The 17841-nt window shown below is 47.1% G+C and overlaps 1 protein-coding gene across 2 annotated transcripts in view; it reads right to left on the reverse strand.

The window, feature by feature from the left end:
- Nucleotides 1–337: 337 nt before the first annotated feature.
- Nucleotides 338–17841, reverse strand: part of DLG5 (discs large MAGUK scaffold protein 5) — a 112375-nt gene continuing 94871 nt past the window's right edge. The window contains exons 21-32 of one of the 2 annotated variants that reach the window (XM_090278276.1): nucleotides 16821–16983; nucleotides 16561–16694; nucleotides 15454–15600; nucleotides 14172–14355; nucleotides 13361–13509; nucleotides 12394–12564; nucleotides 11360–11556; nucleotides 4849–4992; nucleotides 4492–4619; nucleotides 3131–3240; nucleotides 2258–2367; nucleotides 338–849 (exon numbers count right to left, since the gene is read on the reverse strand). In XM_090278276.1, the coding sequence (XP_090134402.1) occupies nucleotides 746–849; nucleotides 2258–2367; nucleotides 3131–3240; nucleotides 4492–4619; nucleotides 4849–4992; nucleotides 11360–11556; nucleotides 12394–12564; nucleotides 13361–13509; nucleotides 14172–14355; nucleotides 15454–15600; nucleotides 16561–16694; nucleotides 16821–16983 (1741 nt within the window). In that variant the 3' untranslated portion in view covers nucleotides 338–745. The remainder of the gene's footprint in view (nucleotides 850–2257; nucleotides 2368–3130; nucleotides 3241–4491; nucleotides 4620–4848; nucleotides 4993–11359; nucleotides 11557–12393; nucleotides 12565–13360; nucleotides 13510–14171; nucleotides 14356–15453; nucleotides 15601–16560; nucleotides 16695–16820; nucleotides 16984–17841) is intronic. The other variant, XM_090278275.1, reaches the window with a different exon arrangement.

The following is a 17841-nucleotide window of genomic DNA, read 5'->3' on the forward strand; positions in this document are numbered from 1 at the left end:
GACAGAATGCTGAAATGGTAAACACAGATGGAGAAGAATGAGAGGGCGTGGAAGGCAGGAGGGAAAGTCTAAGACTAGTCTGTAAGACTTCCCATGTCGCCTCCCCTGCCGCTGGCGAGTCGGCCCCACAAAGGCACTGGTTCTGCCACCACAGATGGCTCTGCATCTGTAGCCGCGATGTCCTTCCAGGAGAGGTGCCACCGAGGAGCAGAAAGTTTTTCAGAGCTCTGGTCACCGACAAGAACCTTCCAAAGCAAAGCAGCCCCAATGAGGTTCCAGAGTTGTTTTGCTGACAACAGGAACTAAACCAACACCAAAGCAACACGGGGTGGGGGGGGGGGATCGGCAGGGGATGGGAACTGACAACAAGGGGCCGTTCAAGTAAACATAAACAACCGAATACTTAGAAAAGGCTTGTAAACTTGTGGTATGAAAGGGTCTCTTTGCAGCATCTCTGATCAGCTGGCTAAAGAAAGGCTGGTGTTGAACCTCTCCTATCAAAGTCTTCTGTGTTTTTTGTTTTGTGTTAAAGCACACGTGTGAGAGGCAGTCAGTCTGCTGGGCTGGGCCCCGATCCCATTCATCTGCGGCCCTCTGTCTCAAAGGAGGTGCTTCTGGAGTCCTCGTTCGTGGGTCCTTCCCCTCCATGCTTATATACAGACAGACAATTTTTAGTCACTAATGAGCTGAGCCAAGTATTGACACTGGCAGACAAGCCACAGTCATTTCACAGCACAGCACTCTGCTACAGCGGGCAGGCTGGAATCCACAGGACTTTATTTTGTTCTTGATTGACCAATGCCAAGATCTGCATGCAAATGCTGGACAAGGCTCCTCCCTGGACAACCCCTGCAAAAGAGTCCCAAACACACACGTCATTGAGCTCAGAGGAAGACCCCAAGTTTGAGGCAAATACATACATCCTTTACTCTTTCTGTTTCTCTGCCTGTTTTGAGCCAGTGCCTCATCCCATCCCACTCTCTTCCATCAGCAAGAAATTGGGGAAGAAAAATTAAAAAAGAGTTGAATACAAATCACCGTGGCTTTTTATTTGTCTCTCTGGTCCACTGTTCAGTAGGATGCTGAAAATATGGGCTTAAGTGAAAGTCAGTGCCACATTTTGCCAGGCTTACCCAGCCCCTTTAACAGGGTAACCAGGATTTAACCACTGGCGTCACACGCAAGTAGGCCTACTCTTGCCATGGGGACACCATCAGAAAGCCATTCGGGAGTATGATGGCCTAATCAGCAGCAGAATTCTACAGGAAACAGATGCATCTAGCAGCTGGATAGCCATGGACCAGAGAGGATCCCCAGCGAAGACAATGGTGTGCTTCCATGTATGGCCCAGCCCTCGCGGGAGGCTTTCTACACCACAAGTCCTGCAGACCCGAGACCAATGCGCTCAGGATGCTCCACGCAATAGCGCCTGCAGACAAAATGTGTCCCAGCTGCTTCCATGAGGTACATGTACAGGAATTCCTGGGAGCATTTACAAATTGCTATAGAAATGCGACCGAATAATTGTATGTCTGCTGACTCTAATAAAAAGGCAAGGCTTGTATTTTATAAGTTTTGGAGTTTTAAATTTTCATATCTCTAGTGACCAAAATATGGGTCTGTGATGCATTAGAAATTAAAACACATATATACATGGATAGACAGAAGCACCAAAGTTGGTTTTGAGAACAATTGTTGCATGAGAAGCACCGAACTAGATCATAACACCGTCTACATGTTAATTAAAATGACTGTCCCCCATTATCTGTGACCACAATGTTAATAACCCCCTCCAAGTGACAATATTTATGCATGAGGCTGAAAGCCAGAGTCAGTAATTGGAGCCATGCTTTTTTTGGTTTGCATCCTTACCAGAGATGGTAAGAATGCAGCTTTTCCGCAGCAAACCTCATGGCACAACTGACCTGCCCTGGAGGGTGCCCTATAGGGACAGAGGGTCACAGCCACCACCACCGTGCTGCGCCTGGAAACACTGGAGCTATTATACAGGACTGTGAGACAGATCTGCCACTGCACATGTAAAAAAATCTGGGTGGACAACGCCAGGCCATGACCTGAGGCCAAATTACCGTACCCTGTGCCTGCAATCAGAATGTCTGTAACGCTAGTGCTTACGTGGCATTCCCCAGGCATCTAGAAAGCATGGGCTATTACCACTTTTGAGAAGTATGTCTTTGGCACACCTGATTCCATCCCCAGTGCCTGCTACTCCTCTCCAAGCCGAATGCACACCTACCTGTGAAGTACCTACTGTACTCCTGTTCAATCTTCTGAGCCGTCTCAAACTGCTCCTTGGAATGTCTCTGAGTCACCTTGTCCTTCAGGTACAAGGGATCTCTCTGTTCCCTGTAGGGACATTCAGAGAACCAAGCTAAGTCTCTCGGTTTCCCGGGACCTTTTCTTCCCTTCCTGCATCCAGAGTAACAGTGATCTCCATTCCACAGGGGCCCTGTGTGCTCGCCTCATTAAGCACAGCAATAGCCTGCAGGCCCCATGAGGAGCTCTGGGCCGAGGGGGTAAGTGGGCACCCCAGTGCATGCACGCGGCAAGCAGACATTCCAGTGGCTCCCAAGAGCAGGTACCGGAAGCTTGGAAGCATGAAAAGGTAAAATGGAGGGGACCTTGATGAGCTGTTAGCACAACCGGTAGGGAAACTGAAGGTCAGTAAAAGCAAAGGCTTATCCAGGTCATGAGCCTGCTTCTGGCGGAGCTGGGTCTGACCCGGGCCACTGGGTTCCTGTGTTCTTGTAAGCACCAAGCTGAGAGGCAGGACTGAGAGACGGAGGGAGGAGGCGGGAGGGGAGCTCTGCAGACGAAACTGGACACACTCAGAACTGCGGTAGCCCCCAAACAGGGCAGGTGGGAGGGAGGGAGGGAGGAAGGGGCTGAGCTAAGCTAACGGCCTGGCTGAGTATGAGACAGCAAGCGTCTTGAGGTGGAAGGGTGGTTCCCATGTGTGCTGCCTGTTTCAAGGCCAGTAGGTCGGTCTCGTGCCTCCACCCGGCCCGACACGCCCCCCCCCGCCCCCCCCCCCCCCACCACCACCTCAGCCGTTTGAACCAGCAGCCAGGCCCCAGGCCACCCGCCCCGCAAGGAGCCAGCCACCTACTTGATGTGCTTGGCGCTCTTGTAGTGGATGAAGATGACGATAGGGTAGATGTGCATGTGATGCAGCCGCTCGATGGCATGGGGGGCGATGTCCAGCAGACAGTGCCGGTTCTGAGGGGCACAGGTGGGAAGTGAGAGCCAGGGCCGGGCCTGGGGGGCTGGGCCTCGGAAACGCTGAAGCCCTTCTGGGGACACCTCCTACCTTTCTCCGCCACCAGTGGGTCCCAACTCTCACCTCACACTGCTCTCCCTGACTCCATAAAAGAACACAAAGTTCTACCCACGAACAGGAAGCAAGATCTTCTTTTATGAATACCACACATGACAAACCATGGGGAAAGCTTACACCGAAAACTCTCTCCCCACAAGCTGTCAGCTCTGATGGGGTCAAGGCTGGGGGCCAGAGTCAAGTGGGGTTTGTACGGCCCACTACAAACTTCCTTTCCTGCCTTTGCCCAGATATGGGGAACTTCTTAAAGCACTACCCCAGCCCATCCTCAGAAACCTTACTTTTGTCAGACTGAGCAAATAAAAACTCGAGAATCTCAGCAGTGCCTGTGATGGGGGAGGGAGGTGTCTGTCTTTGCAGGGCTGTGATCAAATGTGTTCCGGGGTCCTCTGAGCCTCCAGGAAGACTGTGAGCCACGGGCACTGTGCCTATGGCTCTCCCTAGTCTCCACTAGCTCCAGGGAGGGGCCCCAACCACCAGCAGGCCGACTTCCAGGGGCACCACTGGAGCTCAGGCATTCCAACTCCACTTCTAGCCAGAAGAAGCCACCCCTTCATTTAACAGGAGGAAAGCAAAGCCCAATGAGGCAGATGGACAACCAAGAAGGATGGAGCCCAGAAGTGCCCACTCCCTCGAGGGCTGCCTTTCCCACACTCCTTGTGGACGTCTCCATTTTCCCTCATGCTACCTGGCAAACGGACCGGACCCCAGAATGTTCAAGAGTCTAAAGATGCACAGCAACAGCTATTGTCCCTCTCAGGGTCAGGGGCCCTGAGGGAAGCTGTGTGCCCTGTCCCCAGAATAAGGCACATGGAAAGCTCTGCACCACAAGCTCAGCAGATGCAGCTGGCACCCTGTTGTAGAATTTCCTGGGAGAGGCCCTTCTTAGAGCTCAAAGCTCTTGTCAGAGGGAGAGAGGAGACCTGTACACCTCCCAGACCAGCTTCCTCTTTACGAAAGTGGAAGCACAAAGAAGCACTGGGGGCAAGCCCCAAGCAGCTTCATCCAGACTAACGGACACAGGGGGGTTCAGTGAAGGTCTCAGAGCAATACAGGGCAGCGGACAAAGGCACAAGCAGTCCAAGTCCAATGCTCGAAGAGGCGCCAAACCCTCTGTCTGAAGCAATAGGTACCTTTTCTGTGATCTCCTTTATGGAAGCCACTGTGGTCACATCAAAATGGCCGCTCCTCCGCTTGTAGTCCACAAATAGGCAGTCTTTAACGCCTCGCTCAATGGCCTGCTGGGAGGCCTTCATTACCTCTGCAAAGCACAGACACAGGAATCAGGACGCCCAGCACCTGCACGTTCTGTGGAAGAACACTGTGTAGAGGGCTGTCAGGAACTCAGTCCTGCTGTCCTGTCTTCCAGAGAAAGAACCAGATGCTACTCGCTGGTCTGACCCAAGTTAGGACTCTGAAATACCGTGGGACCTGGCCCCAGGAGAGGGTGAACATGGACACAGGGGCAGGCGTGGAGGGGGCTCCCTTACCAAGTGGGCATCTGCAAAACTTGCCAGGAGCCTCGTTCACCAGCATTTCCTTCACCACGTCCAGTAAAGGCCCCAGAATCAGGACAGGCCTCAAGGAGGTGCAGTCTACTTTCTGGACCCGCTGATAGGCAAGGCTCACCGAATCTGAAGGAGAGAGAGGGGCCGTGTCATGGGAACCCACTTGGAGTAAAGGGAGCAACAGTGGCTGGGGACGCACTGCTCCCCTGGCCTTGGTAACTCCAGACGGACCCAGCCCCTTCACTCCACAAATCCAGAGTCAGGTGGAATGACCCGCTCACCCTAATTTATCTGGGATGAGTCCTGAGAGTCCCACATCCTAGCTTTAGCCCTGAGAGTCCCATATCCTAGGCATCATTCTGGAGTGATTTCAGTACTTCCTTCTGTGTCTTAAACACCTGCTCACCCCACCCCCAGTACCAATCCCTGCTCTCTAGAGAGATGACCTCTCAAAGGTCAGCAGGTACAGCCTCCCCTGCAGGTAAGGTGGTCGCGTGACACAGACCTGCGCAATACAGTGAGCAGAGGTGAAGGTCCCACTTCGACCTTTTTCATGTGGACCGAAATGAACAGAAACAGTTGCTGTGTATGTATTCAACAAAAATGACAGGATACCGTAAATATTCTGCAATTCCCTTTCTTACTCAGTGTTGTTTCTGCAATGCATCCATGTTGATTCACACTGACCTCCTTTAATTTCTTCTGAACATCCCGCTCATGGATACATCACATCTATTTATGCATTTCCCTGTTCATAAAAATTAAGTCACTATTCCCTCAACTGACTTAACAAGGATCAAATAATAACTGTTAATATTCCACACTGCAAGTAACCAATTTAGAAGATTCCTGTTCCTCCCTGAATAACCTGCTTCACCAGAGGTACTCATAATTACAGAACCAGAAGGCTAGAGAGCACCTCACCAGTCACTGAATCCAATCAGAATCAGAAGCCCAGAGGAACTATAAAACTCCCCAGTAACAGAAAATATACAGACAAACAGAGAATCTGGAAGTAACATGATATAGATGCATAAATCGCCTTAAAATCTGGTATAGATATTAAAAACCAGAGCGTAAAAGTAATTACAAATCTATGCTAATAAATACACAGTATAAAAAGAGGTATTGGTGTCATTAATAACATAAAGTAGGTGGTGCAGAAATATAAAGCGGTTTTTATACCAAATTGAAATCAAGTTTTTATTAGTTTAAAATGATTGTTGTAACTTTAAGGTGTTTTATGTAATTGCAATGGTATCCACAAAGAAAATATCTATAAAACATACATGAAAAGAAATGAGATGCAAACCAAAACATAATATTACAAAAAACTAACGAAACACGAAATGGCAGTAAAGAAGGAAAAGATGAACAAAAAGCTCCAAGACATACAGAAAACAATAAAATGGCAAGAGTAAGCCCTTCCATATCAGTAATTAGTTTAAGTGTAAATAGATTAAATGCCCTCAATTAAAAGAAACAGATTGGCTGAATGGATTAAAAAATAAGACCTGGAAGATGGGACAACTGTAATAGAACAACAATATAAAATGGAACAAAAACAAAAAAACAAGACCCAACTGCATGTTGTCTACAAATGATTCAGAATAGATTGAAGAACATACTTAGGCTAAAAGTGAAAAGATAGAAAAAAGATATTTCTCGCAAATTAGAACCTAAAGAGAGCCGGGGTGGCCATAGTTACATCAAACAAAATGAACTTTAAGACAAAAACTATCACTGGAGTCCAAGAAGGACATTATATAGTGATAAAAGAGTCAATTCTCAAGAAAGATAGAACTTTTTAAATATTATACACTTAACATTAGCACTCCCAAATGTGTAAAGGAAATATTTACAAAACTTTACAGGTGTGGCTGTGAACAGAAACAAACTCCATCTTCGTGTCTTGGATGTGACCTTTAACCAACCTTACTGTCCTTAGCAAGCATACCAGAGTCTTCCAGTTGATCTGTGTTCCTTAAACTTACACAATGCAGCCATAAATATTTTTGTTAGAAATGGCCAGAATGGTATGACAATCCAGATAAATATCAAACTGGTAATAGTATTGATTATAAACAATCATCAACCACAAGATATCAAGACGTATGGCCCCTGCTGTGTACTTCATTCCTTGTCCCTTTGTCTTGTCAATCATTACTATCTGAATTACACTATTTAAAAAAGTACTGTAACAGGGGTCTATTAACATATTAACAGAGAATAATCTGCACAGATTGCTAAATCATCTGTCTGCTCCGACCTCACATTCCTGTAAGTAAATTACACTATAATAAATCTGATATAATCTGTGGAGCTACCTGCATCATCCTTCAGCCTTAAGAAACCTTCTAGTTACAGTATCCATTACACCTTTGCCCCACCATCAACACAGAACCAAACAGAGAAATGGCAACACAATAATAGTAAGGAACTTCAGTATCCCACTTTCACTTATGAACAGAACCAGACAGCAGATCATTGAGGAAACAGAGCTCTTGAACAACAGGGTAGACCAAATGGACGTAATAGATGTATACAGAAAACTTTACCTAAGAACAGAAAACACATTCTTTTCAAGTGCATATAGAATATTCTCCCAGATAGAACACGTTAGTCCCCAAAACAAGTCAAAAATTAAGAATGAAATCATAAAAAGTATCTTCTCTGACCACAATGAGATGAAACTAGAAATCAATAGCAGAAACAAAATTCACAAACATGTGGAAATTAAACAACTCTCTCTTTAAAAACCAATGGCTCAAATAAAAAAATCACAAGGAAATTTAAAAAACATCTGGAGACAAAATGAAAATAAAGCATACATACCAAAACTCTGCAGCAAAAATAGTACTAAGAGTAGAAGTTTATAGCAATAAATGCTAACACTGAAAAAGAAGATCTCAAATCAACAAACTAAATTTACACACTTTAAGGAACCAGGGGAAGAACACACTAAACCCAAAATTAGTATAAGAAAGGAAATAATAAAGAACAGAGATAAATAGAAAATAGAAAAACAATTAGAAAAAAAAATCAATGAAACCAAGAGTTAACTTTTTGAAAAGATCAATAAAATTGACAAACTCATATATAGACTAATAAATAAAAAGGAGACATGAATAACTAAACTTAGAAATAAAATAGGAGACATTATAACAGACTTCACATAAATAAAAAAGATTAAAAGAAACTATTATATTATGGGCAATAACAAACTGGATAACCTAGAAATCATGAAAAATTCCTTAAAACATACAACCTATCAAGATTGAATCATGAAGAAATAAAGAATCTGAACAAACCTGTACCAAGAAGACTGGAATGGTAATCAAAAAACGTCCCAAGAAAGAAAAGCCCAGGACTAGATGGTTTTACCACAGAATTCTCCCAAATATTTAAAGAATTAATACCAATCTTCACTTTTCCAAAGAATTGAAGAGGGAGGAGAACTCCCAAACTCATCCTATGAGTTTATTCTGATTACTCTGATAGCAAAACAAGACAAAAAAAAACAAGAAAAAGAAACTGCAGACCAATATCCCAGATGAATATTGATGCAAAAACCCCAACAAAATATTAGCAAACTTACTTCAATGGTATATTAAAAGAATTATACACCATGACCACATGTGATTTATACCTGGACTACAAGGATGGTTCAACATACAAAACCTATCTATGTAATACAACACATTAACAAAATTAAAGACAAAACCCACATTATCATCTCAACTGATGCAAAGAAAAAAATCTGTCAAAATTCCACACCCTTTTACAACAAAAAACACTCAACAAACTAGGAATAGAAGGAAACTATCTCAATATAATAAAAGCCACATATAAAAAGCCCACAATAAACATTATACTCAATGGCAAAAGACTGAAAGCTTTCCTTCTAAGATCAGGAAAAAGGCAAGGATGCTCACTATCACCACTACCATTCAACACAGTAGTGGAAATCTTAGCCAAAGCAATTAGACAAGAAAAAGAAAAAAAGAGCATCCAAATTAGAAAACAAGAAGTAAAATTATCTGTTCACAGATGATACAATCTTTTACATTGAAAGCCCTAAAGAATACATTAAAAAGCTATTACAACTAATAAACAATTTTAGCAAGGTTTCAGTATGCTAAATCAACATACAAAAATCAGTTGCATTTCCAGAAGTAATCTGAAAAAGAAATTAAGGAAACAATCCCATTTACTATAGCATCAAAAAGCACAATACTTAGAAATAAACCTAATCAAGGAAGTGAAAGACTTGTACATTGAAAACTACAAAATGTTGTGAAAAGAATGCAAAGAAAATACAAATAAATGGAAAGACATCTTATGCTCATGGTGTGGAAGATTCAATGTTGTTAAACTGTCCATACTACCGAAATCAATCTATAGATTCAATGCAATCCTTATCAAAATCCCAATAGTATTTTTTGCAGAAATATAAAAAAGCACCCTAAAATTCATATGTACTCTCAAGGGACCCTTAGTAGTCAAAACAATCTTAAAGAAACAAAGCTGAAGGCCTCATACTTCCTGATTTGAAAACATACTACAGTTGACCTTCAAACAACATGGGGGTTAGGGGTGCCAACCACCCCACACACAATTAAAAATCCACGTATAACTTTGACTCCCCCAAAACTTAACTACAGTCATCCTTCAATATTTGTGAGGGATTGGTTCTAGGGCCCGATACAGAAACCAAAATTCACATATGCTCAAGTGCCATATATAAAATGGCATAGAACATTCCCAACTGCAGATTGAAAATACTGTCTTCAGTCCATGGTTGGCTGAATCCACGGTTATGAAAATTGGGTATAGGGAGGGCCAACTGTATGTTTATGAAAAAAATCTGCATATAAGTGGACCCATGTAGAACAAAACTGTGATGTCCAAGGGTCAACTGTACAAAGCAACAGTAATCAAGGACAGTACGGTAATGGCATAAAAACATATACATATATATATATATAAAATTTTTTTCTTTAACCAATGGAAGAGAATAAATAACCTAGAAATAAACCCTTGCATATATGACCAAATGAAAAGCTATCAATATATCCATTTAACATACAACAAACGCACCAAAGAGGTGTGTCTACATAAAAAAAGGGAAGGGGGAATAATGAAAGTGGAGATCAAAGAAATAAAAGAAGAAAATAATTAAAAAATTAAATAAGCAAGAACCCGTGCCATAATCAAGAGGTCAGCAGACTTTAACTGCAATAGGTAAGATGGTAAATATTTTAGGTTTCAAAGGCCAAAAGGCAAAATTAAGTAACAACTATTGCCAAAGGCTGCCCTTTTTACATTTTACAATGTAAGAACCTATTCTTAGCACACAGTCCATATAAAACCAGTCAGTGGGGCCCATTGGCTCAGATGGGTGGGTGTCGTCCCACAAATGGAAAGGTCACCGGTTCAATTCCTAGTCAAGGCACATGCCTGGGTTGCAGGTTTGCTCCCTAGCCAATCAATGTTTCTCTCCCTCTTTCCCCTTTCCTTCCCCTCTCCCTAAAAAAGTTAGTAAAATCTTTAAAAACAGTGGACTACATTTTGCCCATGGGCTGTGGTATGCCAACACCTGTCCTGGCTCAGATGACAGTGAGCCATGAAAAAGGATTCACTCAACTCACTGTGCCTCAGGCCTTAATATTAAAAATAAGGAAGGAGGGGAGGAAGGGAGGGAAGGAGGAAACCAGCTGTCCTATCCTCTGCTGCTCAGTGCCACCTCCACACCCAGAAAAGTGCACGTTCTAGGACAGTGGACACATGCTGGGCTCCCAGGAGCACCTTTGACAAGCACCTCCTGCTTTATAGGACAAATACATCCTTTCCTCAAGGGTAATCTGCTAGGGGATGTCTGACTCCCTAATATACAACTCCAGCCCTGGGTCAGCACCCAGCCCTGGGAGGACCTTGTAAAAATCATTAACAGATACAAAAGGGAGGCCAGAAAAGGGCAAAGATCTACAGAGACCAGTGGTCCTTGGTCACCACCAAGTAGACTATAATAAGCCCAAAACAAACTAGAAGCAAATGCACGGAGCATTGTGCCCACCCAATCCTGTCCTTTCATACTAGCAGAACCTGTGTTACAGGCTAGCAATGTGCCTTTTCAACTTTCTTGCACATACGAGTGGCCAATGAAATTCAAGTAGAAGTCGCAGGATGGGGCTTCTGGACGAGCTATTTAGAGAGGCACAGTTAGCTGAGGCACATCTTGCCTCGCTCCTTCCTTCTTCCTGCTGCAGGAAGATGGATGTGATGTATGGAGCTGCAATGAAAGCCATATCCTACAGACGGTGGACTGAAAACAGGAGCACCACCATTCCAACCCAGACACCTATCTCTAGACTACTTCTGTGGAAAAGCAAAGTAAACCTCTATCTTGTTTACGTCACTGTTGTGAGGATTCTGTGGTCAACAGCAAATGCAATCCTGAGAGCCTACTGGGAAAACAAGCTCAGTCACTTGCCTTCAAAGAGTGGAATGGAGTCATTGGAAAAGGTGTCCAGGGCAAGGAGGTCTTTCCCATCTTTGGACCCGCTGCGTTTGTGCTTATGTTTTCTTCGAAAGAAGGATCTGCGTGCAGCTGCTGACAGTGTCTTTGAGGCGTTGTTATCATCTTTGACTTCAGACATGCTGAGCCTCCTGGAGAATTCTTGGTCCATCCTGCAGTCACAGGGAATAGCAATACAGGGGAGGGACCATCTCCCACCCGGCCCGCCCATGAGGAGAACAAGAACTTGAATACTCCTCAAATACTCCTCTGCAGATCTGTGTTATGGATACTTGACCCATGCACACCACCAAGGACCCCTGGAACCACTGCTACAGGGGTGGCACAAACACCAGAGCTGGGGGCAAGCTCTCAGAGTGGGCCAATTTCTACATTCAGGTGGGTGTCAAAAGCAACAAAGCCTTCACTTGGTAGTATTACAAGTTATGCTTCCTGCCATAAGAGGAATGAAGTACTGATACACACTGAACATGGACAGACCTTAGAAACACTACCTCAAGTCAAAGAAGCCAGCCACAAAAGACTACATGCTTTATGCCTGCATCCACATTCAAGTCCAGAACAGGGAAATCTACAGATATGGAAATATTAGTGGTGGGGGCAGGGAAGAGAGAAGGGGGATAGCTAAAGGGTATGTGACTTCTTTCTTAGGTGATGAGAATATTCTAAAATTTACTGTGGTGAGGGTTGCACATACCTATGAATATACTAAGAGCCATGAATAATACTCTTTGAGTAAACTGTATGGTATGTGAATTCCATCTCAATAAAAGTTGTCTCCTAAATTGCCACTGTGCTTCTGTATAGCACTGACTTATGTACAGCATTGACTTACGCTAGAAGTAGCTGTTTGAACTAGCAATTTTGGCAAGACAAACAGACCAGAAGCCGAGATAAATAGCAGAATGAGCCTTCCATCCTGTGGGATAGTGCCACAGGTACTGCCCGACCCGACCCCAAGCCCCCCCTCCCCCCCAGAAAACACTTACACATATTTGCTGGGGATCTGACCGCGCTGGATCTTCTGAGCATTCTCATCCAGCTGCCATGCCATCCAGGACCCGAATGTGCCCTGTGGCAAGGTGTCATCCACATAGAGGATGTCATCTTTCTTAAAGCTTAGCTCATGCTCCACATCTGCCAACCGGTCATACAGGGCCCTGGACGAGGTAATGGAGGGAAGAAGATCAGAAGGCCACACACCTTGACAGCCATGCTCTTGGGTCTGCTTTCCTGCTCTGAGATTTCCCAGACCATGACCAGGATCTGCCATCTACCCTCATCCTAGTAGTGGTTCCCAAAGAAGGGAACCAGGTCTTCACACAACAGAAAAAAGAAGCTTCCGTTCTTCCCTGAGATCAGGGACTCCCTGGGGATGAGGGCTGCCTCACACCAATCAGATATAGGACTTATTGCCAAGGACCAAGGCCATATCTACCCTTCCATGTGAGCCTTTCCCATTTGCCTTCTTCCCCAAGTCAAGGCTGGTGGTTCCTACAGATGGGAAACTTCCTAGGATGGAAACCCCACCAGGGAGGGGTTTCTAAAAACAGGGACCCACACCTCATGGTACACAGTTGATTAGTGTTTTTATTCTTTTTGTGGCCTCAGATCTTAGTGAATATGAAGGAAGCTAGAGCACCCCTTAAAAACCATCAGGCGCCTGTCCCCCACACACATGTCATGTAGTAAATCAGGGTACGCTGGACACACTGCAGAGGGATCAGCAGACCTGGGTGAGCGGAAAAGCAGGGAAGGACAACCCACAGGAAAATGAGGCTCTGAGGCCCCCAAATCCCCCAGGCCCAAACCCTGAAGAGGGAGCCTTGGCCCCGCAAAGCAATGATCATGGGCCCCGCCCTTTGGGACAAGAACGCAAGGACATTTACTAGGAACAGTCTTCATCAAAAGCCCCTCCCCTGGCCCCAAATCCCTGGAACCCATGGCCACCGGCACCTGATATAGAAGCTGTCACCAGGCAGGCCCTTGATCTTGGCAAACTCCTCTGGGCGGTATTGCACCTTCAGGCGGACGCCATCCTTGGGCTTCAGCATCTCCACGTAGACCTCCTCCACCGTCTTGCCGCGCATGTCCAGACTGCCGTACTGCCCAGGGATAAGGAACTGGGGTCAGAGGGCAGAAGCCAGGGGCAGTCTGGATACCCGTGAAGGAGCGGATTGTGAGATAAGGTACAGACTCAGCATCCCCCTCATGAGAATCTGCCTGCCTTCCTTTGTCACCTTCCCAGTGTTTGCTCTGCGCTCCACAGCAGGATGGAAACATGTCATGCCCCACCAACAAGGGCATCCTGGAGACAGGGATCCACACCTCATGATACACAGATGATCAGTGTTTTTATTCTTTTTGTGGTCCAGGAGAAACTCCTCACCCAGCTCACCCAGGTCTGCTGTCCCCCAGCAAGTAACACCACACTTCATCTTGCTTATGCTACCTGTATTTCTCAATGCCTGCAACCCAGCTCCACCATCCAAAAGGAGGCCCAATGAGTGGCCAATGACACTCTCCATCAGATCAGAGTCCTGCTCTGACAAGAGCAGGGCACCTTCCCTCCAGACACCAGTGCCCAAGCCAGGGCCCTGCCCACTTCCCTGTGATCTGCCCCGAGGATCTTACGGCATTCAACACTGACAAGGGTCGCCAGGTGAGAAGCTGTGCTCCTCTATCTCCTATGCCACCTGAGTATGCATGAAGCCAGAAGTGCAGACAGAGAGAGGCCTGGCCTGCTGCTCAGCAGCTCAGAACTCACCTCGAGGATGAGGTCCCCCGGCACCAGGCCGTCAGGGCCCTTGGCAAGACTGTCATCCTCCACCTCGGCCACAAACACCCCATGCAGGTTCCCACCACATAAATGCACTCCAAGCTCCAGCTGGGACTTTCTGATGAAGACCACTCGTGGCTCTGGGCTCTTCTTGTTGGCATCTCCCACCATCCTGTCAGGAAAGAAAATGGAGTTCCTTAATCATGCACAAGGAGGGAAGAGGGCATGGAAAAGGCAAAACAGTAGCCAACAGCCTAACCATTTCTGCTTGCCCCTGTGTCTCAGGAGGCCTCAGAACCACGGGCAGCTAAAAGGTGGTCCCAGCATAGACTCCAGTTCTAGCGATTTAGCTTATATGCAGGATGCTGAGGTCTGGCCCCAGGTCACAAAGCCAGTTGGGAACAGAGTGGAAATCAAAATCCCTGATTTTTAGCCCAGTTGTCAACCACATGCCTTAGGCTGAGCGTCTCTCCCACCTGTATTGCACTTGTTTTCCTATCCTCATTTTGCCTAAGGAAAGTTAGAGCCAGTACCACTGACCGGAACACAACTCATTTGGCAAGTGTTTACTGAGCAGCTTTAAAGGCCCAGGGACTGCACTCAGCCACAAAAGGGGACCCATGGCCATCAAGAAACTCACAACGCAGTGAGGAAGACTAAAACACTGATGACAGACCGAGTGAAGGAAAGGGGACAGGGATGGAGTCTGATGAAAGGGAATTCAGGGGAGATGCCAGCCTGTGGTTACAATGTGCTGCAGGTAAATTCCAATGTGACGGACTCTGGTGCAAAGGAGTAAGGCTAGGGCTTGGGCAAGGTCCCACCACGACAGGGAAACAGCTCGGCACAGGGCTGCATGCCCTGGCCCACGTGGCCCTCTCTTCATCTCCTGCTCCAGCTCCCACACATGTCCTGCCTCCTCTTGCCCACAGAAAAGCTGACTGCTCCTCTTGACTGCTTTCCACACCCACCCTTTGCATACCTAACTCTTGCTCATCCCGAACGTTTTAACTTAGCTGTCACTGTTCCCTGCCACACTCCTGACTGCTCCATCATGGCCTGTGCCACCCCTCGTACCACATACAAGAGGAAAAAAGCAAGAAAGTGCAGGAGGGAGGAGGGGAAAAAGCCTGCCATGTGGTCAGCAGCGCAGGGTGACACCACTGCCCAGTGCCCACACCTCTCACAGGATGTGCTCGTGCCATGACAATGACCCGCCTGGCCCACCCCATTCACACAGGTGGAAGGCTCACAGCATGCATTTGCTAACCTGGAGCTGGGGGCGCTCTGCTTGGGTGGGGGGGTGCCAGGGCCCTCGTCCTGCTCCATCAGCGGGTCAATGACAGAGGGATGCTCCGGGGTGGTAGCACCACTGCCCTGGAGAGTGGAGTGGGTGCTGGCAGGGTCCAGGTGGGAGCTGGGGGTACAGGACAGGAAGAATAAGGAGCAGATCACAGCCTTCAGTAGCCCAGAACCACTCCCTCTCTGGTGGTGACCAGGGCTGGGCTGGGCTGTGAACAGGGACCAGGTTACACAACACTGCACCAAGCCCTGAGAAGAGCAGACACCCTGGGGGCTTGAACTCAGGTCATCCACCCTGGAGAATCTGCCTGTCCTCTCCTCATCACCAGTCCTCAACTCAGGGACCCTCTGTGAAGGCATCACCAGAGGGGACACACCATTTTGCATCCCCTTTTCTCTGTGCATCTTGCTCCACCCTCTGGCTGAGCTGTGCAGTGCTGCATGGCAGGGACACGTCTTCCCTTCTCTCATCTGCCTGTAACCACAGCGTAAGGGCAAATACGGGCAGTGTCTGCTGGTGGACAGGGGCTATGTGTGAATCCTGACCCGGGGCCTCAGTTCCCGGCTACCACACCCTGAGCTGCAAGGCCTCCCGCAGCGCTGGGGGGCATAGCCATCTGTGTTCATACCCGGTTTCAAGAGGAGACACCTTCCCTCTAATATGTCCTTTCTCCAAAACCCAGCACTAATCAACTCTCTTATGGCAACAGAATGCCCAGAACTTAAAAGAAAAAAAGAAAAAGCCCTGGCTGGTGTGGCTCAGTGGATTGAACACTGGCCTGTGAACCGAATGGCTGCCAATTTGATTCCCAGACAGGGCACAGGCCTGGGTTGCAAGCCAAGTCCCCAGTTGGGGGCGTGCGAGAGACAACCAATTGATGCATCTTTCACACGTGGATATTTCTCTCCCTCTCCTTCTCCCTCTCTTCCCCTCTCTCTCAAAGTAAATAACTTTTAAAAAAATGCCCAGAACTTGCAGCTGGCACCCTGGGTCTCCCCCTGGTGAGCCATGTACCTGACACACACACCTCACCTCCCCCAGCCCAGACGGCCCCTCAGAGGCCCAGGCCCTCACCTGGACCGGGAGTGGCTGCTGAGCTGATGCATGTGAGGGTTGTACTGGGCCAGGATGGTGATGGTGTCACACTGCTGCCCAATGATGAGCCGGGCCTGCTGCTCCGTGGCACTCCGCAGGTTTATGCCATTGAACTAGGAAACACCCACAGTGCACTCAGTGATATGTCAGGGCTGGGAACATGGGGAGTACCGCTTCGCCACGGAAGTGGGGCGAGGAGGGAGGGAAGAAAGTAGTGCAGAAAGGCAGCTCCCACTTACCTCAAGTAACTGATCCCCATACTCAAGGCCAGCCTGATGCGCAATGCTGCCCCCAGTCACCTTGGAGACATAGACACCGCCCTTCTCTCCACTCACAATGGAGATGCCCAGTGGCTCTGATCCCTTCTGCAGCTTGACATGGCGTGGCTCCTCCACGTAGGGCCTTGGAAAAGAGAACAATTTTGGGGACTCAAACCCAAAAGTTTGGGAAAGATTTGAGGCAAGGCATGCAACAGCTATGCAAAAAGGACCAGGGTGCACCAGATGCTCCTATAATGACACAGCTGGATGTGAACATGATGACCCCACCTTTGTTTGACAGTGAAACACATTCCCACAACCTCATGCTCTACAAGCACAACAACCCCAAATGGATATGAAGCACCCAACCCCAAAGACACAAAGAATGGTCCAGTTGAACTACAAGTACTAATATACACAGGGGGAAGGCACAAAGATTTTCATAACATGGAAAGAGTTCCTCTACATTGTGCAATTTACAAACGCCCAGTGGGGTCTAAAATGCCCTCAGATGAAATAAATGGCTTCTGGGATGACATTCACCCAAGAAGAGACAAAGTAAAGTATTAATTTTATATTCACCTATACACAGGGTGATGTAAAATGATCACGGAAATTAAGCTAATGCACATCCACGCCATTAAAAAGGGAGCAAGGAAGCTCAGAGTAAGGCAGCAACCATGCACTTGCTGGCCTCAGGGGAGCTGACCACGTGCCAGGGGCACAAGGGGGCTCAAGTGGGGGCCTCAAGTCAGGCCAACCTCAGACTCCTCAGGGAGGAGGACCTGGGTCTGGCAGCCATGGGCAGTCTCAGGAGGGATCTGTGATGGTGAAGACATCTGGAAGGTGCAAAAGGTTAGAAACAGAGGGATGCTCGGAGAAGGAAGACAACCACAGACTCCTGGAACATAACAGACAGAAAGACAGCCCAGTGACTGCACTTCATGCTGCCCTGAGCTCTTCCTTTCAGGACAAAATCATGGCCAAAGGCCTAGGTAGA

The sequence above is a fragment of the Furipterus horrens genome, unplaced genomic scaffold (genome assembly GCF_987537825.1).
Source record: "Furipterus horrens unplaced genomic scaffold, mFurHor1.1.pri manual_scaffold_5, whole genome shotgun sequence".
NCBI lineage: Eukaryota > Metazoa > Chordata > Mammalia > Chiroptera > Furipteridae > Furipterus > Furipterus horrens.